The sequence below is a fragment of the Neodiprion lecontei genome, chromosome 4, assembly GCF_021901455.1.
Source record: "Neodiprion lecontei isolate iyNeoLeco1 chromosome 4, iyNeoLeco1.1, whole genome shotgun sequence".
Classification (NCBI taxonomy): domain Eukaryota; kingdom Metazoa; phylum Arthropoda; class Insecta; order Hymenoptera; family Diprionidae; genus Neodiprion; species Neodiprion lecontei.
In genome coordinates, this window is record NC_060263.1 from 39,276,950 (window position 1) to 39,304,199 (window position 27,250).

At 38.3% G+C, this 27,250-nt stretch overlaps 1 protein-coding gene and 1 long non-coding RNA gene across 3 annotated transcripts; one reads left to right on the top strand and one right to left on the bottom strand.

Moving 5' to 3' along the window:
- On the top strand, nt 1-26,169 carry LOC107221522. Of its 2 annotated transcripts, none has more exons than XM_046738353.1 (3): nt 1-124; nt 22,351-22,927; nt 23,576-26,169. In XM_046738353.1, the coding sequence occupies exons 2-3, from the start codon at nt 22,462-22,464 to the stop codon at nt 23,767-23,769; spliced, it is 660 nt and encodes a 219-aa protein (XP_046594309.1). In that variant the 5' UTR covers nt 1-124; nt 22,351-22,461; the 3' UTR covers nt 23,770-26,169. The 2 variants fall into 2 exon arrangements, with proteins under 2 accessions (XP_046594309.1, XP_015516013.1); XM_015660527.2 differs by lacking the exon at nt 1-124 and adding an exon at nt 293-548.
- On the bottom strand, nt 6,389-9,244 carry LOC124294165. Its single transcript, XR_006904060.1, has 3 exons — nt 9,136-9,244; nt 8,684-8,867; nt 6,389-8,534 (listed from the first exon to the last, which is right to left on the bottom strand). It is a non-coding gene; the product is annotated as an uncharacterized LOC124294165 (long non-coding RNA).
- Nucleotides 26,170-27,250: the final 1,081 nt, after the last annotated feature.

The window sequence follows — 27,250 nt, forward strand, 5'->3', positions numbered from 1 at the left end:
AGGACATGGTCGTCACTCACGTCTGCGAGCTAGTCGTTCTTGAACTGCTCGCGGTACCGCGTCTCCGATCCCGCTGCCGTTCTTCCCGCGAACTTTCGTTCGAAACGCGGCCTTTCAAACACACGTAAGGATATAATAATCCGCGATTCGTTCATCGAGAGGTTCAGAGAGAGAGATTGTTTGTTACCACACGATTTCGGAGGAAAGAAGTCTTTAGAAGTATACCCTTTTTTTTTCTTTCGAACCCATAATTTGGTGCTTATTTTTTAAGAAAAATTATAGATAAAAAAAAAACGATAACTCTTTATTGAAAATCGTTAAGTTTTGTTTTTCTATATCGTTATAATATATATATATATACTTAATATATTTATTGTGGAGAAGCAATTGGTGCAGACTGTTAATTGTTGCCAGTGACAGGGACGTGTTATCCTGTTTTTAAATCCAGTTTCTTACCGCCTACTGTCTGAACTAAACTTACCGGAACTGAAGACCACGTCCGGATATTCGGCCATGCCAAAATTCGAAACACCGTCCCTTTGTTGCTGGTGAGTCCTATTATAGTGCATACATATAAATATATATATATATATAATAATAATATATATACTTGTATATACATACATACTGATATTCGAGTATTTGGTAACAGGATAGAAACGAAATAAAGATGAGATCTCGAGAAAAAGTGTGGGAACCGCGATCATCTTTGCTAATTAGTCGTCATACGGCCGGCTGTTACAGCGGCGAATTAATTTATTTGACGGTTTGATGTCTTGTTATACTTTACACGAGTAACATTTTCGTTTCCGGAATTATAGTTGCAAAATTGGTAATTAACCTTTTGCGATTTTCAGCTATAGAAGCATCTTCCTTTTCAGGTATATAATACGTGGATGGTCAATTGGCTTTATTGTAGGCGTGAAAAATCTTTGGGAACGCTTTACGCTAAACGGTGATCTAACTTTAGTTGTTCACTAATTTAATTAACAGAGAAGATACGGAGGAGTGTAAAATTTTATTTTATTCAGTTTTTCAAATATACCTACATATCGAGGCTTATACGTGGAATAATTTAACTTGTGGCTTCGACAAACGTGAAATGAATGTATCCGACTTGCTTACGGATTCTTCTTACACAACGAGGTACGATAGAAAAAAAAAATGTCAACCTGCATTCGGTGTATCTTTAAAATAAAGAAACAGAGAAAGTCGATTTGGCTGCTTTTTCCGGACAAAAATTACACTGCGTTTTATAAATAAAGAATCCTACTTTTCATGGCATTAATGTTTGAAGAAAGCTTAGCAAAGGATCGATTCATCTTTTATAGTTACTCTCCAAAAGTCACGACCCAAAGCTTACTCGACGCTCTTTTGTGTGGCTAAAAGTACCGGATGAGAAAGAACCGCTCCAATATCCGTTTATAGTCTGGCTTATAAGACTTGTTATTGAGAGAATGGATCGGTTCGCGGTAATTAGCTTGGCTGGGTCTGCGGCGTACAGTCCGATGAAGTATAAAATATTTTCGCCTTGAAAACAGACATCCGCGCTTTGTAACTAACCAGCGATATCGAATATCAATACACTCGCAATCTGTGTAATAATAAGTGATAAAAATCACGTTGGCTCGAGGCGTATTTTTGATCGTAATAGAAATCTGATCGAAGTGATCCAGGGTTTCCTAAACCGGAGTTTTCGTCAAATCGTCTATTCGCATGCTAATGAACCTCCGAGAAGATCGATGTCTGCTCGTTTAATACTCAATGCGGGATCGAGCGATCGGCAGATGGGAAATAAAAGTTCAAGTTCATAGTTGAACGCGACTAATTTTTCTCTCGCAGTTACCGTCCGCGTTTAATCGATCGATTAAATAATTATTGATTGAAATTATGGATCAGCGACGGTGATCGGAGAAGGATAACGATCGAACAATGGTTCGATTTCGTATTACTTGATTCAGCCGAAGACCGTACTCCAGGGTCTTCACATCCTTGACACGCATTCAGCCGCGTTGTTCTCAAGATCTCGAATTATAGTTAAAACAATTATTTCATCGCTGTTATTATAGGGTCGCGATTATCATCATCTATCTTGAAGAGACGATGAATATTTCGATAGAACGGTTATATAACGGCATCGCGTCCAAGGAAATGCTCGTATAGAATTAAGGATATTACAAATTTTCAACGAGATTTAATTTCAGGCTAGCTAAAATTATTTAAAAGAATTATGAAACATGATGAAAAACGAAAACAGGGTTTTTAATAACGATAATTAAACTACGTGTTACTTCATTTAATAGTTTTAAAACCAATCAGCAGAGCCGATCACGGTGCATGAATAATTATAAGCAAGGAATCGAGCGTGAAGTGAAATTTGTAATTGATCACCTAAACCAGAATCCTGTAATATACCCGCAGGAATTAATTGAAAGATTTAAAAATTGCTGTGTGAGTTGGGTATAAATCGATTGTTAACTCATGCGTAATTCAATTTCTGTGTAAAGTATATCCGCGATATATTATCTCGGGATAATTTATAATTTATCGACGCCTTGTATGCAAATAATGAATTCATATGCATATTGTAGGTACATAACGTTACCTGAATTCATTTTATTCGTATTATTTGTATGACGAGTCACTCGTGAACACGCAATTTTTGTGCGTGAATCGATTGTTTACGGCTTATATTTATGCACAATACAAGGTGCGAATTAGAAACAATAAATGCTATATTTCTATAAAATAATTCTATAACTTTTCCATAGAATTGTAAATTTGTAATATCTTATGTTACTCAAACCGCCCTAATGACCCCGATATTCAATTGAGTCAGGTGCACCAAAGTTGTACAAATATTGTAAGAACGCATATATATTATATATATGTGTATATACGCCTATAAATGTCACGATAAATTAAAGCGTCGATATTATACCTTGGATAAGTAATTAAAAGTACTTAAAAAAACATAAAAATGAGTGAAACAATTAATAACGTAATCGGGAATAAGTTGAAGACTTTCAGTTTAAGAACGGGAGTACATTATTATTACTATTCTTATTATTATTAAACGAAAAAATACAATACACAATAATTTAAAACAGGCGTACAATACAATACATCGGAGATTTTTCCTGTAGTTTAGGTATATGTGTACGTGTATTTGTACATATACATCTTGTCAAGTCTAAAACGCCCGGTAGGTACATGCTAATAATATCGGTAAATATTTATACAAGTGTTATTATATACCGATATGAAGAAGAAAAAAAAAAAGTACCAAAGTAGCAGCGACTCAACTTTACATAATTTGTATTCGTTGATATATCGGAATAAACGATAAAAAAAAAAAGTAAAATTTATGACGCACTGCAATTATCAATGTAACGATAAAATTTGCACGCATAATTATTACGTGTATAAGTTTGATTTCGAATGGACGAGAAGGAAGAAACGTGGAGGTAAAAACAAGAACTTTGTTTAAATATAAATCTATGTAGCAAAAAATTAGGTAATGTAAATGAATAAATAAACAGATGTAGATGATTGTGCAGTCACTCGGATCTCAATAAGATTGAAAACGGGGCGAGGGAAAGGGAAAGTTTTTTTCCTTAATTTTCACTTATGCGCACTCAGCTTTTCTTTCGACGTTTATTCTCAGCGTCTCTTCCTTTTGGCGGCTCGTTTACGGGCTTCTTGTCTCGCCTTCAGTATATATCGGTATCTTTTCTTCCCCGACATACGACGCCACTGGTTGTTTGCCATTTTGCGTAGTTTTGACTTGGTCAGGTTCCGTTTTCGACGGCTCAGTAACGCCATGAAGACGAGAAACGGATTTGTTTGATGAACCGACAGTTTTTTGCGGCCCTCTTCGTTCCGGGATTTCATGATCGTTTTTCGCTGATCGCGATCACGTGAGACGATTTTTATTTCTCTTGTATACTACTTTCGCAATTTTACGATATTACAGTGGCGAAAAAAATCGGCACGGGTTACAAAAATTTCGGTAATTGCATGTGCTAATATTACATCCGATATTAAAATGATGAACAAATCACCGTCGCTACCTCGCTGAATAAATATACATCGATCCGTAATCGATTGATTTTCGCAAAGAATCGATGAGGCTTCTTTTTTTGGCCAGAAACTTCGCTGCATTCACGCAATCAATGTCAAATCGCACAAATTGATAACCAGCCAAAAGCGAAAATTTCTATGCAATAATTCGACGATATTGGAAGTTGATTGGAAAAATTGTTTATATTTTCCAAAAACCATGCAAGACTTTCCATAAGTTTGGGATTTTTTTCGGAACGTTATGCAGAAAAATATTCCATTTTTCTTCCGTCTCTTCTTTCCAAATTGCCTTATTACGACGAGATTTCTCGTCTTCGCTACTTCACTTCGTTCAATTATTCCGCACAATTTCTTACCCTTTGATATCGATTAACCGCGACCCTCTTAGCAATTGGCCCGTGACCCGTGGCCCTTAAAGCTTGATAGTCGTTGCTTGATCCCCAACTTTCATCAGATTTTATTGACGTATTACCTGGCCATAAAATTTGTCAGGACTAATAAGGACAGACGATTTTTCCAAATAAATTGCTACCTCTCAGAACGAATTTATCGAGCTTTCTAAAGGGTTCCAGACACCGTTTGTCTGGGGTCTTATGAATTTTAGCACGCCTGAAGACGCAGTCTTCGAGATTGCAAAGTGGTTTCAGGAAATTTCAAATCCGGTATTAAGTAATCGAGATTAAAAATGCCAGATCCGGAATAGTGATAGCGGAATTGCGAATAAGACTGTGCACATGTAATTCTAAGGGTTATAATACGGCTGAATTGCATCTGTTCAGCGAGCAAAATCATTCCAAGAACGTTAGAATCTAATTAAAAATATAATGTAATATAATATATCGAATCAATTTAAACGTTTTAACTGTAAAACCTTTCCTTAAATTAATAATGATATCTTATAGACCGTGTTATTCGAATTTGTTCAGATCCATTTCTATACAATTACTTCTTATAATTATAATTAATTTATACAAGTAGAGGTGTTGCACAATTGGTGTCCACCATCATTGGCGCAGATCGCGACACTCCTGGATATTTTTCAAACGGATACAGCCATGCCGATTCCTCTTCAATTAAATTCCGCATCGATCGCAGGCTTTTTAAATTCCCATCCTCGTACCAAGGCTTGCGTCGTATTCCAACCCCTTGACACGTTACTCTCCCTAAAACCGGGCGGCCTCTCCGCATGCTTCACAGCAAGACCGTGAAGCGTGTTTGTGCGTACACCAGTGAAACCATGCCGTATAAGGAAAACCTTCGGGGTTGCGAACCGCAGCCCCTCTTCGTCGGGGAGAATGCCCGAGGCCAAACGAATGACGGAGTGCCTTTGGGGTCAACTTCCGGTTCTGGAGTAGGTGGAACCGCGAATTTGAATGTTCCACACGCGTCGAGTGGTCTCCGGGAGAGAAGCTGGAGCTGGAGCTGGAGTTGACTCTGTAAAATATCATGCTCTGCTCCCACGAAGACGGCGTCATCGACCACCACGGTCCTCTCCTTCTTTGTTTTCCTCTCTCTCTCTCTCTTTTTCTCTTTCTCTCTCTCTCTCTCTCTCTCTATCTCTCCCTCTCCTCTCATCTGGCTTTGGCCTCTCGCTTTCACACCGGATCACCTTGGTCGTTGGAGTTCCAGCTCGAACTCAGAACCCGCGAATCAGCTTGCCTACGAGCCTGTTGGTACCTGTATATCGATACAACTTGTAACTAACCAGCCCCGGTCCTAGACGCAACGTCGCCTCGAGCAATGAAGTTATTACCTGACCTTGCGCAGAGTCGGGAAATACACCCGATAAGGTTCACGTTCATTTGACAATCGGCACTTAGGGGAAAACCCTCCAGGCTCATCTACACCTATTTTTGTGGTCGATGCTCGATCACGGGATTAGTTATAACTGAGGCCATTTTTACTAATGGTGGACGATGTGGATATGTTATTCAAATCACCTTGCGGCCCTTTTATCGGGTGGGAACTTAGTTCCAATTCAATCAACCGTGGACCGTATATACATAATCGGTCATCGACCGTAATCACGTCGATAATTAACGTACCTGTTACGAGTTTTCAGTATCAAAATTGCTAGGTAATTGTCGTAAAGTTTCCAGAGCTGAACGTTGGCCTGATTCCAATCGTCAGGGTCTCTGAGTCCTCAGAAAAGAGTAACAACCTTCTGTAATTTGTACAAGCAGCGAATAATTTCGATACCATTCACGAGGATGTCATCCTGGTAAAAAAAAAAGCGCGATTCGGAGCTTTTTCTCGGAATACATCGAGTGACATGACGGTATTATTATTACACTGAAGTATGACGTGACAGTAATGATTGACGAATACGTCATGACGATCGCTTACTTCGCTTACTTTATTCGTGATTCACCCGAGATCGTCGTCATTGTTGTTGCTTTTGTTACGTTGTTTTTGTTGGGTTGTGCGAACCGTGAATGCTGATTAATTCCTTCAACAAGTATGAAGCCGCTACGATGAAAGGCACAGGCGTGCAGAACATGTAACAGTAGGTATAGGTATTGGTGGGTAGGTACGTGGAACCTGCAGAGTGGTCAATTTCGAGTGACTCATGCAATTTGTATTGTAAGCAGGCTTCCAAATGTCAGTTAAACGATAAAATTTATTTGAAAGTATAGCGCAGTTGCAGGAAGATCGGTGCTCTCAGTAATCTGCCAATCATTCCCAAAGAACTTGAATCGAAAAACCAGGAGATTCTTTTTTGTCAATCTTGTGACAAACTGCTTCTTTTCACTGTCACAACGGTCCTAAAAACCATTTCCTATGTGGAAATTTCATCAAGTATACGAATGGATGCTTCCATTGAAAGGGTTTTGCCCAAAACTTTCACGCTGGCAACAAGTAACAAATTAAAGAAAAGAAAAAAACAATATTACACTGATTGTCTGACATTTGTTTCAGAATGGTCGATACTTTCGTCAATAGTACCCTTCCATCATCCCGTTTTACGGTCGATTTGACCAGTAGACGAAAATGGTACTTCGTGCCACGTTTATGGTCTCGGTGTCTTCCTACGACCACAATAAATAAAGGTTCAAAACAAGTCGAAAATATGGGGTAAATGTTGAGATCCATTACACATCGTTAAGGTGTAATTTTAAAGATCGATTCTTTTCGTGGAGACCAACTGGTCCGTTTCTTATCCACATACACCTATGTATACAATCGCCATGTAGGTGTATTCCTACCGTGAACAGTGACTCGTAACGTCACTTGCGGCTGGACGAAGAAGTCAGGTCGATGGAGGCAGGCAGGCAGCTTAGGAAAAGGAAGAATAAAGAAGGAGTCGGAGGAGGAGGAGGAGGAGGAGGATGGCGGAGCCAAGCTGAAGCGGGAAGCTCTGCAGAGGCTAGATCGTCTAAAGTGTATAAAATATTCAGAAACAAGCCAGCGGAACAAAGAGAAACCGAGCCGCGCCGGACACGAGATCTTGGGTAACGAAATCGTTTCGTAACACCCACGCCAAATACACTCTACTTATCCGCTTACCCGTGCCCGTGTTGCTATATATCTATACACAGTATACATATCTATCATCTTTAAGTCCATATCCATTCACATATCGACATGTATACAGTCCTCTTATCGATATCGTTCGCTGCAGCCGCTGAGAAAACCCAGAGGTTCTTTTCGTTGTCGACCCATATAGATGTGGATGAAGTTTGGATCGTTCGTCGAACTAATTATTTCTTTCTTCAATTTTACTTGAGATTTTTTACCTTTACATATCTTGATAAATTTAGACGGAATAACGATTCGTCTGAAAGCAAATGTTCGATTGGCGGCTACCATGGCGACGTCGCGAGTACGTACTCCTTGAAACTACGTTAGATGCGAGCAAGTTGATTGTTCGCAACTGCAACAAGACTCTCGGGTCTTGTACCATTTCTATCAATACATGTACTATAGTATTCTCATATTCCCTACGTTCACGTCACATTGTGTAATGGGCTTAACCGTACCCGGTGGCTTGCTCCTACTCCTCGGCGTTACGAGCACCATGCATGTGCACGGTATACCACTAAGAATGTAGCAGTGGCTTCTGATGTATGGATTGCAGCGCTTCGACCACGGGGTCGCTGGAGATGAAAGTCGGGTGCTGCTACAACGGGAGTCGGTCTTCGCGTTTTGAGCCCAGGTTGTCTAACGGTCCACACAGCGTCCAATGTCAACGTAAAACAACGAGGGATCGACTCCTCTTCTCAGATTTCAGTGTAGGTATCCAGGCTCGTTAGCAGGTGCAGCAGAGTAGACTTTGACCAAGTAATATCCACAGTTCCGTCGGTCAATCAGCGATGAAGTTTCTCCTAGCTGTCGGAAATGGATTGCATTCAAGTCGAATTGCTACTTGTTCCTTCTCGCAATGCCGCGATAGCGCTGAGAAGAAGAGGAAGAAGAAGAACTTCAAGTGATCACATTTCTCGTGGGAAATCCTGAAACATTAAACCAATTCAATTCTTAGGACACCACGGCAAAGTTACTCGTACATACATAGACAATAAGCGACGTGCATCGGTGAGCAACTTCACTCGGGTCACTAAACTGTCTTATGTATAATCGTTCTAAGTATGTATGTACCTACCAATTACCGTAGCTCGCAATGAGACGACCGCATCTATTGTCAGCAATAGTCAAATCGTAATCTGAATCGACATCATATAAGCGAGTCGCTTGTTGGTTAGAGTTTCGGACTTGTTGTCTCTGTCAATGCACCGTCGAGTTTATACACCAGCCAACCGATCATAGATCAAAAAACGAAGGTATACCTACACAATGAAGAAAAAAACCTTTTTTTTTTTGTCAAGAGACGCTTCGCCTCTCGTCAGGTGGAACGATTTATAACGCGATATACACTCTGTATAATACACGACGTGAAATAATTGCCATTGCCACACTGCCATCCCAATTCCGTGCCGTTACGCATGGTTCAAGGATCAAGGTTCATCAGGAGGATCCACGTCCGGGGAATACATTACCAAGCGATTCCTCACTTTATGGGTATAATGTCTGATAATAATTACGGCGCCAAATTACCTCGGCAATAAAACAATTTGCAATTCTTGTAATTAGACGGGAACCAATATGCGGTCTGTTTTTATTCCACACGAAGCAGTCGCCAGTCGACTTCCTTGCTCGAACACGACCTTCCATGCACTGTTCTAAAGTACTTTCCTATCTTGTTAGGATCCCTGAAGATCGCGTGCGCGTTTACGTAAGAGCGGAACGGTAATTGGAAGAAGCAAGTCATTCGGCTCCGAATCGACGCGTTTCCTTATTCCTCGTGACTTATGCTGATGAGTTAGACCGGAGTGAAATACGGAGCTTCCGAAAGCTCAAATCTGCCGGAAGAGGCTCGGTTCAGTTGGTCACGTTTGGACGTCGTAACTTATACCCGATAGGTGTACTATGTGATTTCGTTGTATAATAACCATGCCACGTTCCGCTCTATTGGTAATGAAATCTCTACGTACCCAGGTTTCTCGCGACAATTATACAATGCTTGCCTCGACGCTCGTGACAACCCGAGAAGCAAGGCCGAGGTAGAAAATTCACCAACAAGAAGTTTAGAAACTATTTCATGCAACATGTAACTTCCAATGGTGAGTTGATGGCGCTGTGTAACATAATTCACGCTCCGCCCGAGTCCATTCTGACTGAATTATCTCACAATCATCCCAAGTTGTACACCATGCACAGCTGTGTAACCTGTATTACAATCGTTGCGCGTTCTTGGGGCCTAGCCTGATGGTATTCAATGCTTCAACATCGACGCGCGTTCTTCTGTGTACGACATGTGATATTGACTTATGCATCTAAACGCAACAAAACGACAATAACGATGACAAAATCGTCATCTTGTGATTTCGCAACGGTTCTTTTTATCCGTTGAGACGGTATAGGTATGTTATGTACCTGTAAGGTACAGCCGAGAGATGTTTCTTTGTAACATGCCATGCGTGCACCATTCATGTGGACACATTAGAGACTTCCACGCATATATTTTCACGTTGTGTTTAACCCGATGTATGTACATATGCACACGGCTATACAGATGGCTCACAATCACGCGTCTGTACTTTGGAACCACAACGAAAATATTCAGCGTTAAGTTCAGGACAGAAATTTCACAAGCGTCGGATATATGCATGAAATTTCTTTCCGGTGATAAACGCCGGCCATTTTTAATGCACCGGATTACAAAGTTTATTTTATATTTGTGCAACGGAGGAAGCTGAGCCGATCGATACCGTGCTGCGTGAAATCTATCGCTACAAAGGATTGTAGTTGATTTTATTTTTTTAATTAACCGCTTCGATGAGCTATAAATTTTCAATTTACACGATCGAATTGCGGTACCCGTCACCTGCCGCAGTAGGCAGCCAACTTTGAGTGATCAGCAACTGAACTGAAACTGCTCGACAATTATGGTCCCCTAAATAGATCGTTATAAAACTAAAATTACATTCTCGACAATTTTACGTTCTGCGGAATCGATTTTCGAGTTCAGAAAACTTGCAAGAAGTTATATATATAAGCGAACGCGTGTAATAAGCTCGACTCTTATTTATTTTTTTTCAACTAAAACTTAAAAACAAGAGAATAAAAAATAAATATAGTTTAGAAAGTTAATGATCATTGTTAAGATCGTATCACTTACTGTTATAGTCTTTGACGATCTTGAAGTGAAACACCGTATAAAAAGCCTGAAAACTTATATAACACAATGGAGACAAAAATTTATTACCCAAGTTATTTGCAGCTACGATTTTTTAACGGAGATAAGACCAGGTAAGTGTCAAAAAGAAATAAAAAAATTGCGAGAAAAATACGGATTTAAGGACATCCATACGTACGTACATACGAGTTATAATGTAAGTACGTTACATTAACTTGACGAAGTACGCGCTCAGGCGAAAAAGAGAAGATGCTTTCCGCCTTTAAGCTTCCTCGGACAGTTTGAAATTACGCTAGGCTAGTTATATAGAGCTCAAACCTCCCGCTCTCGCATTTTGGAATTATATACATGCAACTGCACTGTCTCTTGGCCATAAGATTCATGTGACGAGTTTACGACGGTAAAATGGCACGTTGCAATACTGGAGTACTATAACTATCATTATGTGGTACATCTACTTATCGTTAAAGAGAGAGAAAGAGAGAGAGAGAGAAAGTCATTGAAACTGACGGTGGAAATTCTTCTCTCGTTTAGTCGACTACGCAATTTTTATTTTATACATCCAGAAATCAAAAACAAAAAAAAAAAAATGACCAAATTTTTTTACAGCAAAGACCCGAAATTATTTCATTCCAACGCAATTTTAAAACACTTACATTGTACATCAAATTGGCAAAAAGTTAGAGAATTATTGAATAATTCCCATAATTTTGAAGGGGAAAAAAAATATTCAAGGGCCAGTACCGTTCACAATCTGACAAATTTCTCAGTCACTAATGGACAAGATGATGACAGCAGAAAAAGTGTGATGAGATAAGAAAAAGAATAAAATAAAAAATTGTGCCAGACCATTATCGAATAATAAACGTATAGCAGGAGAGCCGGTTCTCTCTTGCATTCTGCGAGATTACATCGCGCGTTACACATTTTTATATAAAACTGCCCGACGCTGACAACATTATATGTATACCTAGCGCGCATTGAGGTCACTTGGCGAACAAAAAAAAAAAATAAAATAAAAAAAAAATCATTCCGTCTATCTCTGGGGAAGTTTCTCTCCTCTGAAAGAACTTATACTCACATTAGACCGCGCATAGGATATAATCGAATAGACCAAGATTACATTTAGATTCTTCGTCTCTTCTGGATAATCGAAAAGTCGCGTATTGGTGAAGATGTCGCGATATTTTAATTCCAACTGTAATAATTGCTGCGTAGTATTCAACATCGCTATAAAATTTGAGCGATGATTTCTCTGACACGTTTAATTAGTATGATAGATAACACGAATACATTTCATGAATACTGTATAAAAAAAATAAAAAAACATGTAGTTCCGAAGATTGAAATGAATTAATCAGTAATCAGCGAGGATGAAACGACGAAAGTTTACCTTCTTGATTTGAATAAAATATCGAACATGCGCTTTTTTTTTCACCGGATATCAATTTTGTCCTGTAAGTACAAAAGTGCGCTTGAATTTAACGTCGTGAAAATTATTTAAACGTGTTGAGTGGCGGGTATCGGGTTTATTACATAGGTACATATAACGCTAAAGCTAATTTTCTCGCCAACAATTTTAAGAGCATTAGCAATTTTTTTGTAAATACTCCGGCCTATTTAATCCGCGGAGTTTCGCGCTCCTTCTCTTTGTTCCGTATAATTCCTGACCAATTAGGTACAGTATTACACACCCCGTTGAAAGCAGTGCACGAAGACTAGAAGACCGCTCGTTATATTGCCGCTCGATATATACCCGCGAATATAATTCCGCTCTTTGCGCGCTTCGATAAGATAAAAGAAACCAGCGATTGTTTTCTTACCTGTCCCTCTGACTGTATTACCTCTTTCTCTTGTATTATTCTTACTTGAGCTTTCTGCCGACTATAAATTTGTCGCTGAAAACCTATAATCGACACTTTTCTTTTACTCTTACGTGACTACAGCTCGCGGTGAGTTTCTGCTCGACGTAGCGTATAGAGTGATTATTAAACTATAATACGAGGAGACCTGCAGCCGCTATCCGCCTCCTCGTCCATCTCGTTATCTCAAGTGTGAACTCTTCCCCTCCGTATCATGTACTTTGCATCGTTTCCTTCAGCTCGTTCAAGTCTCCCGGTTCTACTGCTAGCCTAGTTTTAACCCTGGTCGCTGAAACGGGGTCCAGTTGACCCGAGAACCGACTTACGTACAATTTTCAAACCACCGTGCTTGAATCAGGGTTGTTTGCGCAAGTAAAATGAAGAATGATTGAAAAAACTCTGGGGTCTATGAGACCCCGTTCATGTATCACATATTGTTTTACTATTACTTTAAGGTGCTTCAAGAATTTCTACCACATCCTCCATCGTTTTTTGTTAAGACTAGGATTGAAGTCTATTTCTGAATTGTTAAATTTTCTCCCAGAATTCTGTTCAAGTCGTAACCATAGTGTTTGAGTAACCATAGGTGTAAGCGACACTTAATAATTTATTTGCAGTGAAAGTAAATTTTTTCCCCAGAATACAGAAATTCACGATGTACAATATATTGATTTCAAAAGCAAGGGCAGCTATATATTCGATCACCCGAAATATATCGGAGGTGATGTATAAATTTTTTATCCACTTTGGAAGGAAAGCCTGCTCGCTTATCGTTTCGTGTAACTATATAAATTTTTGCTCGATGATCGGTAGCGAGCACGCGAGAAGTGCAAGTAAATCGCTTAGACCTTTTCCTAGAAAAAAAAAACAAAAAAATACAGTATGCCTGAAGAGAAATCCATACTTTATAGTTAGTTTAGTTATCTTCACCGTTTGCTAAACTCTGATATCGTATAAGAAATCACAATTTCAGCTTACTTACAGCAGTTTTCGATAAGAAGAGTTTGTACTATTCACAAAATTCGGATTTCTCCTTTTATCTCTCTGTACAGGCGTTCTTAAACGGCGCCATTTTGTTTTTAATTGATACTCGATCCTCGATGCGGTAGCAAAATGGTAGCAAAGCGAGATTATCGTCGTCGTATGTCGTATGAGTATTACATACATGGTATAAAACCCGCGGTCATTTATTTTCTGCTGTTGGATACGACAATTGTTTACGTAACATGCTAACAATATTTCTCCTCGTGCATGTGACGTTTCGGTTTATACCGTGACTTCATCTAACCAGAAATATCCACACGCAATGACGCCAAATCGTAAATATAAATCCGCAAAATAGCGTGTAATGTAATAAACTTTAACTTTTATAAAAATTATTTTGTCATACGTTGTGTAGAAATTGCATACGAGACAATTCACAATATTGAGAGAGAAATGGAGAAAGGGAGAAACAGACGTCTCTACAATCGGCCGACAAAGTCTAGACGCAAAACGCGACACGCAATTTATATCGCATCCGGCAAACAGCGACAAAATGCTTCACTGATATCGAAAATCGAACTAAAGCATTGCACGCCCTGCAGACTCGGTTGGACAAAACGATCCCTGCAACTGCGTATAACAGTCAATCTCGATGTGGGTGATTGTGCTTGGATAAATAAAAGGACATCGATATCGGAATATTTTCCACACTAAGATGCAGACGACACTGCGAAAGTCGTCACGATTTCCGTGTATCCGTAAATGCCCGACAAACGTATAATTCAATAAGTCACATAACCTTGTTACACGAGTGTATTCTGTTCATCTGTGAATATAAATAAATGAATTCATGAATGATGAGAATAATATGCTTTACTGAATCAGACTGAACTATAACTGCAGTACCGTAAAAGTTCCGCGGCAAAACAAACTTAAGTAAAGCAATCGTGACTGCAATGTAGTTAAAACGGGAAATAATCAGTAATTACACGGCGGCAGCAGCATTGTATCAGTTCCCATCTTGATTTATTTTAAGAAAGTGTGAAACGGCGAATGAACAATCCGCTATGGAAATACGTACCTTATACCGCGATAATTACGTAAGGAGATAGGGGGTGGGGGGTGGATCGCTGCTTTCATTCGTACAACTGTACCTACCTTATACCTGCGGCTCTACGAGTACTTATGTACACACGGTAATTAGTTCTTGTCTTCTCAGTACGCATAATACGTACGTTCGCAATGATCATAATACGCATCGGCGTCGGTTATGTTTGCATACAAGTACGTTGTACTTTGCATTGCAATAACGTGTGTAAGTATAATGTAACACACTATTAGCATAGAATTATCAATTCGCGATATAAATCATCGACGGTACGTATGGTAGAATTTAAGTTTGAATATATTTTTTTACTTTTTGTGAAATGTTTACATCAATCATTTTAATGAGACTCCAAAAAACCAAGTTTTTCTACGCGACCTCTCGATGATGGAATATATGTATATACGAAGTAACTTTGCATGCCTGTATATTTAATTGCAAGTGAGTTAAACGTATGTATGTAAATGAATAGGCTCAATCCTGACGACAGAAGAGAAAAAGAAAGAAATGGTGTAATTTTTAATGACAAAATCAGATCCGGTGGAGAGATTGTAACTTCGTAATAATGAGGTTGTTTTTAATTTGTTTGTTCGTTTCTCTTTCTCTCTTAACGGAACGACGCCAGTTCTGCGCTAATGTTGCAGCATTTATGCTTAAGTCTCTTTCAACCTCGGTCTTAACAGGCCTCGGTAATTCTCTAGCTAGCGAGCAAACGAACGGATGATCGTCGATATTGTTTTGCATGCAGGCTGTTGAGGTGCTCCACATCGTTCGGACCAACCTGCGAATATCGCAAGGGTACTGCAATGTAAGAGGAGTGAAAGTCTCGAAGTCGAGTCCTGACTAGGGTCTCCGGTTCGCTTCGGTCCGCGGGAGTTCGCGGCGGTGCTCGTTACTTGCAGGAGGAAAAAGAAGGGGGGTGACTGTACGGGTGGGTGGTTGGGTATAGCTACTGTAAAACACTTTTTGGTCCAGTGATTTCGGTGAGTCGAGTAGTAGCCCGCAGTTAAGCCTCGAATTACATAATAATAGCTGTTCCGTTGAGATCGTGGGAGCTTAACTATAACATCAACAGCATCTTCGACGCACTCCAATTATTGGAGACAAATTGTTACAAGAAAAGAACGTCACGACACGATTTTACAACGGTATATAATTCAAACGCTGCTGGAACAAAACAAACATGGCCGCCGCTGACGCGCACACTTCCGGTTTTGTTTTGGCTCTAAGATTTCTTCCGTCACTCCCGAATTGTCAGGTGCTACTTCAAGCCGAACATATCGATGGCAAGGATTGTTTACGCATGGTTTGAACTTCCAAGAAGGCCTGCAAGCCGAGAATTTAGCTTGCGAAATTTCTAACCGTACGTGCTTGCACGCACGCGTTCATTGGCGTTGCCTTATGCAATGGTTCACGCTCTCGACGAAACTGGAAATATTTTAGCGGTACGTAATTGATTTAGTTCGCAGCTCTCGGATGAGCTTCGTTGAACGCTCAAGTTTAATACAGCTGTGAATGATTGATATTGCAGGGTGAGTATTTACGAAAGATTTGTTATAACAGCACAGTCAAGTCGTATAACAAACGTGGTGCGGAGTGTTGTAATCTTAATTGCAATCGGAATCGGAACCGTAACCGCGGCATCTCCGGAGTGTCAAACGAGCCGTGGCCAAAATTATATACCTACATTATTTTACCTACTTACGTATTTTATTCTGTGGATACGGGGATTCGGTGAACCTTTCAAATATCGCCGCATTGCAGGCGGAGGATACGAAACCACCGTGTCTGAGTTTTATTGTCAACTGCAATCTTCGAAGTTTTCTCGCCACGGTTTTTCGCGGTTGCTGCGTAAATACAATTGCGAAATGTGATGGATGCGAGTGTTTAGACATTGCGAAGTCCAGTGCGTGATAATTACATGTAGCAATAAAAGGGTTAACCGTATAAGTGTTAGAAATCTGCAACAAAGTTTTCGGTTTCAATAAGTAACGAAGAGAAGCTGTAATACGCGTCTGCTGTTCTTCACCGCACATCCGACTAATCGTTACTATTAAACGATGCTGCAGTTATAGAAAATAGCGTTTTCAAATTCTTCCTGCAAGTACTTAGAACGAATATATAAATAAATGCATAAATGTGGGAGGTATGTGAGTGTAATTCTGTGTGTAAGTATAATGAAATCGTGAAAGTCGAACCACATAAATGCTCCTTGTGTCTATGAAACTGCCTACGTAAACCACAACTTATCAATGCGTCATCCGCACTAACCAAGGTACGATATACAGAGGAGATCGTGATCCAGTAGACGCAGATCCGCGTTTATAACGACCCCGTATTCTCCATTATGCATCGAGAGAGATCTCCACCTGTACAAGTTACTGTACAGTCCTTATAACTATTTTCATTTTTTATCATAACCGAAAAGTACCGTTCTTGGTACAAGATGAAAGTTAATTTTGTAGATGAAACCATAAAATCTGATATTAGTCGTGTGTTTGTATCCCTTTTTTATCTGGGTCATTCGTACTATACGTTCTTGTAACGATGGGGATAATTTGTTGTTGGTGCAACGACAAAATGATGTTAAGGTCTTATTTAACCCGAAGAATGTAGTCGACTATGAAAAAGAAAGAAATTTAATCTTCCAATAATCAGAAAATATAATATTGACAATTGTAATCACACTAAATATTGATTTACCGGTACCAAATTTTCTTGAAATTCACCGTAACTATACCCATTTTTACACTAGAATTTTTGAGTAACTGTAACTTTCGAAGTTTTTCTCAGTTTAAAATGTGTACTTGGGTTAAAAATTATAGAGTCTCTCGATTCCGTCTCAAAACGATGAAGGATATTCCATATGGCATGGCAATATAGTGTTACAGTTGGACTTGGTAGTCGGTACAGATTCGTCCCGACTAACCGAGCCGCCAGTTGTTCGTTTTGTTGCACCGCCATTTTAGCTTGCATTACAGGTATAAATGGTAAAAGCTGACGGTTTGTAATCCCACGCGTGCAGGATATTATTAGAACGTGCATGATGCATGTAGGTACAACTCATGTAGCTACAGTTTCACAGCTTCAAATCGCAGTCACCTCGTGTATCGCTGAATCTTGTATTATATTATACGTAAAAGAAGTGCGAAGATTTTGCAATTTTTTCATAAACAAAAATTAGTTCATAAATCGAAGTGTGGTATTATACAAAGATTCGATGAATCCTTCGAAACTTTTCAACTTCATTTCTTATGTGTATTTATATAAAATAACACGAATGCGTGAACATTCATGTAATGTATTTCTTTTTATTCATTCCTAAAGTGAGATTCAGATGAGATGTGAATTTGCGATTGCGGTTACGTGTATCGCCTTATTGGTAAAATATTAATTTCACTGATCGGGTTATAGAATCGTAAAGTTAAAAAAAATTTCAGGCCATCAAAGTTGATTTTAATTTTTTTCTCTCTCTGTTTATGAAATGCGTTTGTGCTTCGTTTTTGATTCGCTACAAATGCGCCTGCTAAAGGTGAAAGAGATGAAATATGGATGCTGCGGGTAACCGCATCGTCAACTGAGTTTTTATTCAAGTTTTTTGGTACTACATAATATGTATATATTTTATACCTAGAACAAGTTTTCTTCGAATCATATTACTGTTTCTGTATTTCATCTTAACCATCCGAGCGAATAAGCGTTCGGATTGATATAATTCAAAACTGGAAATGAATAGAAAAAATTAATGTGACTCTTGTCTATTATACAGCAGATTTTCAATTTCATTTCCTCTCTTTTTCGGCATGTATTTATAAGATTGAAATATCCGAGTCCTCTTTAAACAATTTGAGACTGCGCATAATAAAAGGATCTAACAGTCAAACTACGACTGATCTGATTCAGAAGCTGAAGATGATTGGTTCTATACTATGAATGCGCGTTTAGCCGTGAAAGGTACAAAATACGAACCAGATCACCGTATATTTGAATAGCCAGCGTATGAGTGAACTGCTGTGATAAATCGTGACCGTCATAACCGAAATGAAAATAAAAAAAATTGCAAACATCGTTGCATTAGTTGACGCATTCGATTGTTGCCCCGAGATCATGATATTTATAAACGAAATTGGTTGTTCTACGTAATCGATCGATCTGTCCTCGCGAACGAATTCGAGGTCAGTGCGTTCACTCTCCGCGGTTATACGGATCGAGTTGTATAAGGTAGGTATGTGTATGTGTTCCAAGTTTATAGATTGCACGGTGTATATAATGCATAAAGGTATACATAGGCCGCTGTAAGAAGTCAAAGATAATAAATCCAAAAAGGAAAATTGAAAGTGAGGATCAGCGCGAATCTCTGCGCTTATAATAATATATGATGAGGTCGACTTTCGTTACTATTAAAACCGATGCAGAACTTTCTTGAAATATTGAAAATAACGACACTTTCTACACTTATTTACATATAAGTACAAGTGAAGGTTTTCTACCACGCTGGAGATTAAAATGGCTCTGCGCACTTTTACCCGAGCAATTGCAACGGTTAATTATAATTCGTTAGCCGGCAAAATGGCCAACTTATCGAGTCCGAAAAACAGTGTCGTTAGAATCAACTCGTAGGCCCCGGATTCAAAGTGATATATCTCTAAATTTGGAGCGTCTAGAAGATTCCTGTTTCTAGTTTATGCAGGTTTCGTTTTAGAGAGCCGGAGAAAGAAAGAGGTCGGAGAGAAAAAAAGGGAGAAGACAAAACGCATTCGGCTGGCTGTTATGTTATGCACATTGCCCTCTCGGATCGGGACAATGGAAAGGAAGAAATTTAAATTCAAGATACGCCGAAACGCCGCGTTGCGTTCCATGAGACGATCTCTGGGACTCTGGAAGCCTGGACCTTCTTCGTTTAAACACGGCCGACGATTCCCGGGTGAAAAAAGACATTTTATTTTCACGGCCGTTTCATACTCCGTTTCGCCCTAACTATACATACGTACGTACAGTTGAGTTCGTGCAGGCATCGCTCGAAGCTTCGACTATTTTCAGTAGTGCCTAAAAGAAGAATTGTTTTCGGCCAAATTCTTCTCGACGCGAAAGTGCTACAAATGAAGAGGCCATTTTTGTTTGTTGAGTTCATGAGACAACTGCAGGAACAAGTCTTTGTTCCGGGACAAACTAGTTCTGAAAAAGATGCGAGTACATCATCATCATACATTGAAAGACGTACGGTAATATTCATTAAATGCCTTGGGCTTCTGACTAACTTGTTTTCGGTCCGAAACAAAATGCGAGCTCGATTCTATACGAATTATGTGACAATGACTCCCAATCTCTCATGTCGGCTGCATCGCCAGTCATTATCACATCATTCGTATAGAATCGAACTCGCATTTTGTTTCGGACCGAAAACAAGTTAGCCGAAAGATTAAGGTGTTTCACTGTACAGTAAGATTCATTAATACCTTAACCTTCCGGTTACATGTTTTCGGTCCGTAACAAAATGCGAGTTCGATTCTATACGAATTATGTGACAATGACTGGCAATGCAGGCGACATGAGATATTGGGAGTCATTTTTACGAACTTTCATTTTGTTTCGGACCGAAAAACATGTTAACCGGAAGGTTAAGGTATTAATGAATCTCACTGTACAGTGAAATCATTAACGCCTTAATCTTTCGGCTAACTTGTTTTCGGTCCGAAACAAAATGCGAGTTCGATTCTATACGAATTATGTGACAATGACTGGCGATGCAGCCGACATGAGAGATTGGGAGTCATTTTCACATAATTCGTATAGAATCGAACTCGGATTTTGTTTCGGACCGAAAACAAGTTAGCCGGAAGCCCACGTCATTAATGAACGTTACCGTACGTACCGAAGCAATTTTTGAAGAATCGAGGGTATATATGACGATGATATTAACGCGGCTGCGGAGGATTGCCTAACCGACTGGTTATGTAGCGTTTAATCGACTCACCTTACAACTTTTATTATACTTATGGCTATATACCTGTTTTTTGACTCGGCGGACGACGCGACTAAGACGCTGAGAGCTGTTTGCTGATGATGCTGCCGCCGTGAACCTCCTCTCGACTATCTCAGCTCACGGGCAGCTGACAAAGCAGCGCGCGTTCATAGTCGGCGACAAAGAGAGTGATATAACACTTCATCGGCACTCACGATCATAGGTTATAATATATCCTATACACACCATCGCATCGGCAGGACTTGTTTGCGCAACGAAACGCGTTGAGATCGTTTATCTCCGACCTGCTTGTGACCGGGCAAAAGGCACTCATTTCATACAGGCTCGATGCAATCCAATCAACGTGCCGCGAACACTTGTATCCATACTGAGAAAAATTTCATTTGTCATAGTTACTAGAAAACTGTAGTTAATAATTCATGTTGTTATAATAATGGATGGAATATTATTGACATTACAAAACATAAAAAAAAAAAATGTACAAATAACTATTGCATTCACGTAATCATAGTTGTCTGATTATTACGATATTAAATCTATTTGATTAGTTTAGTACAACATTTTTTTCAGTCAAATTAAGGCCTTAACATCGAATTATCGCAATAGTTACAACAATATATCATACGAATGACTATGATCAAAGAGAATAGTAATCGCACGTACTACTGATTTTTTGGATACATTTACAAAATTCACTTTCATTCTGTATCCAGAATAATATTTTTCGCTTATGACAGAAAATTAAAATGGATAAGGATTAGTAATTTCTCTCGGAGTACCTTTGATATTGTTATACGAAAAATAACATCGCCATTTTATGTTATGCTTCATCCGGCGATGATTCCCCGCCATTATTTTATATACTTTTTATTAACTTCTACTGCAGCTGTTAAAACCTGATATCGCTTATAATGCCCTTGCCTATTCAAAGTTGGACAATATAGAGTTGCGTAGGCGCATTTATCAAGGACGATCGTCGTAAATAACGAAAAAACCTCTGGCATTCATCTCTCGTTTCATATACCGGGTGTGCGATATTTAATTAAAGCACCAAAATAACGCTGAAACTCTGCAGCCCGCAGTATGATGATTTTAGGAGACAATTGGATCGCGAGTGGCATCGTTCACGAGAAATATTTTAGGCGACAATCTTTTCTTACGCATGATTTTCACTTAAAATCAGCATTCAACTGTACGATTAAAAGTGAGACACCATGTACATACATACGTATTTTATATCTGAATACATGCAGGACCAACAATTTATAATAAAATCTTAATTTCAAAAATTCAATCGTGAATATATCTGCAAGCCGTTCGATCGGTAGAATCACGTAAAAGTGATTTTCATGCTTTGAAATACGCTGACAAACATGAAACCAAAGAGAGTTGATGAGGATAAGAAAGAGAGGATAAAAAACTGGTAGTAACGTACCGTATTTCAAGCCGTCTGACCAACCATTCGGGTTTCAAACGTCGCGGTTGTTTATTGGTATAAAGAATATTGTACAATCTTTCCATGTTTCTCCCTTTCGCGCTACGGAATTTAGCATTGTTCCATGATATATGTTTTAACAGTTTATGATTTAATTATTAAACAAGCTAATTGCTAGGTAAATTTAATTACTCTCTGTTGCAGAATAAGATCGTCCTTGGAAGTAATCCAGCCTTGGATAAACACCGGTGGATATTTACGGTTTCTCGTCGATCGTTACCGCAAAAGAGGGGAGAACGGGACGGTGAATAAGACATGGCGAGGCAACAGACAACCGACCGGAACATTCCTCACCTACGGGACATATTCGGGTTCGGTAGTAAATGGGAGAACGGGAGAACACCGGCCGAGGAAAAAGCTCCGGGACACGACAGCGCCGTTTCCGTTAGCTCGACTTCGGGCGACGAGGAAAGTCCGAAGAATAATAAGAAGAAGAAATCACGGCGTCGCGATAACAGCAAAACCCTGACGGAGAGTGACGTTAAACACCTCGAGAGACACTTGTCGATGAAGAAAACCATCCGGAAGAAGATAATGCGCGATCTTCAACAAGCGTTCGTCGAGGATCCCAATGAATTCAGGGTCGATGACATTCCTCCTGAACAGCTCAAGGCTGAGATAAATATACAGAGCCTAAGCTTTGGCACACCGTCTCAAAAACAGGGACGAAATCGCGGCAACGCCGAGAGCAATTTTCTCGACATGCTCAGAGGCGGTGGAGGTGAGAAAACCAAATTCATTATATTATTCTAACCAATTGTCAATAATAGAGACCTACAACTTTCTAAAAGGATGATTTATTTTTTATGAAAAATAATCTTTGATTTAGTCAACATTTTTATTATCTCCAATACGTTTGGATTTTTTGGTTCATTATGGAAATTCATGGATCCGAAGTTACGTATGCGAAAGTCAATTTGATAGAAACTTGGCAAGTGTATACCTATAATGATGCGGAACTGAGGCATGAAAATGTAGAAATAATCAGTAAACTGATTGCACGGTTATACGGGTGAATCGTGGTCGCTATTTTTGACGCTAGTTCAGTAGACCTCGATTCAAGAGGTCACAGAGACCGCAATTTTTATTGTAAACCAGATTTCTGTGTCAGATTAAGAAAAAGATTAAGTTCCGTACAACTTTTGTGTCAGGTTCACCTTTAACCGGTGGAGCTATTCCATTAAATTTTCCATTACTATATCTAGAAAATTTCCACTTTAGAGTTTTGCAAATCTGCAAACGTGCTGATAAAGTGCATGAATTTATTTATTTATGCAGGATGAAGTGAAGTAGACACACCTTGTATGTATGTACAAACGTTTTTTCACAAAGAGCGGTTGAAACAATTTTTTATTTTTATCCTGCGCAGGTGTTGAGAAGGGGGGAAATGACGTGGACCGTGATTCTGGGCACGGTGGTTCTCCTACGAGGGAACCTCAGGGTCAAGACGCGGACGATGAGTGCAGTTACACCTACGATGGCCACGGAGGTGGAACGCCGGCTTCGAAGAAGCCAGGAAACTTCTGGAGACGTTTCACGATGAAGAATCGTAACAAGCGGTAAACTAAACGCGCGATACTCCGCAGGCCCCAAACCCGAGCATAATTAATATAATTACATTATACATATATATATACATATGTATATTAAAATTATACGAAATATAAGATATATAATTTAGCATGTATGATGATTATCGTCGAGCATATATAATATTTCTGAAAGCAGAGTAATTACGTGTGAAAACTGTGATATAAGTGCATTGCTCGACCGATTATTCGCAATCGATTCACCCGATACGAGCGAACTACGATTTTCGCTATCTGCGGATATCAGGTTTTGGTAAAATGATGTAATACCTAGTAAATTTATGTCTCGCGCCAAATTACTCGGTTCTCATTGGTCGGTCCGATTCCAATCGCTAGTATTTTAAACAACGAACCAATGAAACACGTGGATTCGGCGCAGGCGCAATCGACTGTTTCGTTTTACCGATTACTTGCAATAAGATGTCGTTGAAAGACAATTGTTGTTACTTTTTAACTTGAATAATGTATTCCCATAATATTATTGAATTACTTCGCATTCGTAACGAATATTTCCTTGTCCGGATGCATCGAATGCCTAAATGAATATACTAATTTGAAAATTTTTAACCATGAATCAAAGCCTTGATTGCAAATTGTTTTCGCGACTAATTGTCACGTGATTTAATCTACTATATACAATATATAAATGCTTGATGGATATTTGAATATACATATATTTATGCAATGGTACTTTAATTTTACGTTATATATTGTACTTTAAGGGATACAGTTAAGAGTGCTTTCGTATGTATATGAAAAAAGTAAATATATATATAAAGATTATTGTATCTACATAACTGCGATGTACTTAAAATAAATATATTTTACGACGATCAAGTCTCCGCGTGATTCCTCTTAAATTGTAGAGAAAAATGATAAATGAAAGTAATGCACGTAATCACGGTATGAGTAATGAATTAATTAGTTTTAGAATTACGCGTGTTTTGGGTATTGAGAACCGTGGTTATAAAAAATGTAACACTAAGCGCTTTGGTCACACCAATATTTTGGTTCCCGCTGTGTGAAATTGCTGTCTAACATATCACAATATACTATCGCATCACAACTAATATTGTCATATAAGTATACCTTATGCTTACAGGTGTTTCAAATAGAACTTATTAATTTCAAAAAAATTGATTACAACTTTTCTCTGAACACGTACCTTAATAATATTTTCTGCTCGACAGTATTTTTCGCGTACTTATTTTGTTAGTATTAGCTAGTCACCGTACATACAGTAATAATAATAGTAATAGATATGGAGCGAAGTAAGCGATGAATTTAAAATACAATTACACATGAATATTACTATTCTTATGAATATAGCATAAATTTACTAAATGTTATAATTACAAATATTGGTATAAGCTTGTAATTGTAGCTTTGCTCTTTTAAGTTGCTCTTGTAAGTGAACCATAGAGGAGTATTTACGCATGGTTGTATCTCGAAAGCTAAATCATTAGTCATTAGGCTTTCATTCAACGAAATTCTTTCGTATAATATTTTTTTCATGTGTAACAGAACTTGATAACATAAAAAGGATTGTATTACAATGCGAATAAGCGGCAGCCTAGTTAATTTTATGCCAACTTTTAAAATCACTCACCCAACATTTTACGGGAAATCGTTTCTATAATTCTGGAAGCAAGTTTGTTGCAGTTAAGCTCCGATTTTACACGCCTAGCATTTTTATCTGTAACGAAATATTTCTTAGCTGCAGATAGTTTGGAAATTTTTTTTGCATCTTAATAAAATAGTTATTTGGTTTACTCTTAAGTTATCGTATACCTTTATATTAATTATTATTATTACGTTCCTAAACTAGAATGTATCTCATAAATTCAACGGTTGATTTATACATATTACATATATTCTAATTCATTTTTTCCATTACCGTCCCATAGCTATATTTGTGCATATCTGCACTCACGATTCTGCAACCTACAAGTATGTATATTGCGAATGAAAACGCGTATGTTTGACGTTAGGTATCATGTGATGTACACTAAGTACAGAGATAAAATAAGAAAACATAGCTGTGTATGATAACAATGTAGCTAAAAATAAACTAATCAAGGAATATTAATACGAAGTTTACTACTGTATGTATATCAAAGGCTTTTGCGCCATTCGCGTCATCTAATCAACTCAACAATTAGAAAGCTGTCAAAAACTGGCTCCAGTACTCTAGTCAAGACGCCAGTTTCAATGTATCTTTTCGAGAGTTTGGAGGGTGAAATTAACGAGACCAAGCTCCAACAAATCGTTTCAGAAACAAAGATTTTTACGAAGAGAAAAAAAAAAATAAATAAACTCGGAATAAAGGAAGGCTTTGATTTTTTGTTGACAAATTTTGACACATTTTCAAATGCCCTAGATTTAGTCAAACCCTAACTTATTTGATCCCCACATCACTGTGATTAAGTGAGAGAAATCAATCACGCATAGATTAAAGTGACACAAAATTTTTACGTGTTTTTTTAGCTGTTCATCCTACGATGTTCTGGATGTCTTTTCCGGTTTTCTGTGAACACAATTAGAGGCCATCGGCTTTTAGAAATCGATTGTAAGCAGCGTTGTAAGCAAAATTTTGGTACAACATTCTCACACTGTCGTTAATTCGTCTTGTCAATTTTTATCCACGATAATTATGACACCATTAGTTTTTTTCTCCCCATCTCATATTTTCTTTCTATATAATAATTGAGTTAGTAAAACGCAGACAGTCGGGAAGTTACAAGATACAATTTTTTCGAACACTCAACAGGTCAGTTACTTTTTTATTTTTTTTTCTTTGTACCAGACATACTTGCACTGTTGACTGCAGTCTTAAATGCATGATAATAATATGTCCATCACAGGAATTATTAAGTCACGACGAAACCATGATTAGGCACTTTCGCGATTGTAACAAATATATTGCCCAATTATATACTGTTGCAAAATTCATCAAATGATGAATTTTAGAGAAACATCTGGACAACACAGGTATTTGCAAGACAATTATTTGTTAATTGAGATAATTGGTCTTTAGTCTACGTTTGTATCTACTCTATTCCAGCTCATTGTAATTAAACACGCATGACTAAATTATCGTTTCTATGCGAAAATTTGTATGAAATAGTGGAAGATAAAATAAATGAAAGATAAGCTAATACAGCCGAAGAAATTGGTTTAATTGCTATATTAATTAAAACAATTATTATCACATACTATGAATAAAATCGTACACAATAAAATCATATAAGCTTAAGTAAATTTATAAATTTTAATCATTTACGCTTTGTAATTATACTTTATATGTGATTTGGTTTTCATAAATCATGATTATTCTCATTTCACAATATATTCACGATGAAAAGATGTAAGTTTAAACGCCCAATCAGCTCACTGGGCTGTTATTTCAATCTCTGTAATTTCTTCCAAACATCTGATTACATTTTAGACATATT

Excerpts from the sequence above, each read along its gene's own strand:
- LOC107221522 (XM_046738353.1), top strand. The coding sequence starts at position 22,462 with ATGGCGAGGCAACAGACAACCGACCGGAACATTCCTCACCTACGGGAC. Across the intron at positions 22,928-23,575 it reads CATGCTCAGAGGCGGTGGAG|GTGTTGAGAAGGGGGGAAAT; the intron begins GTGAGAAAACCA and ends TATCCTGCGCAG.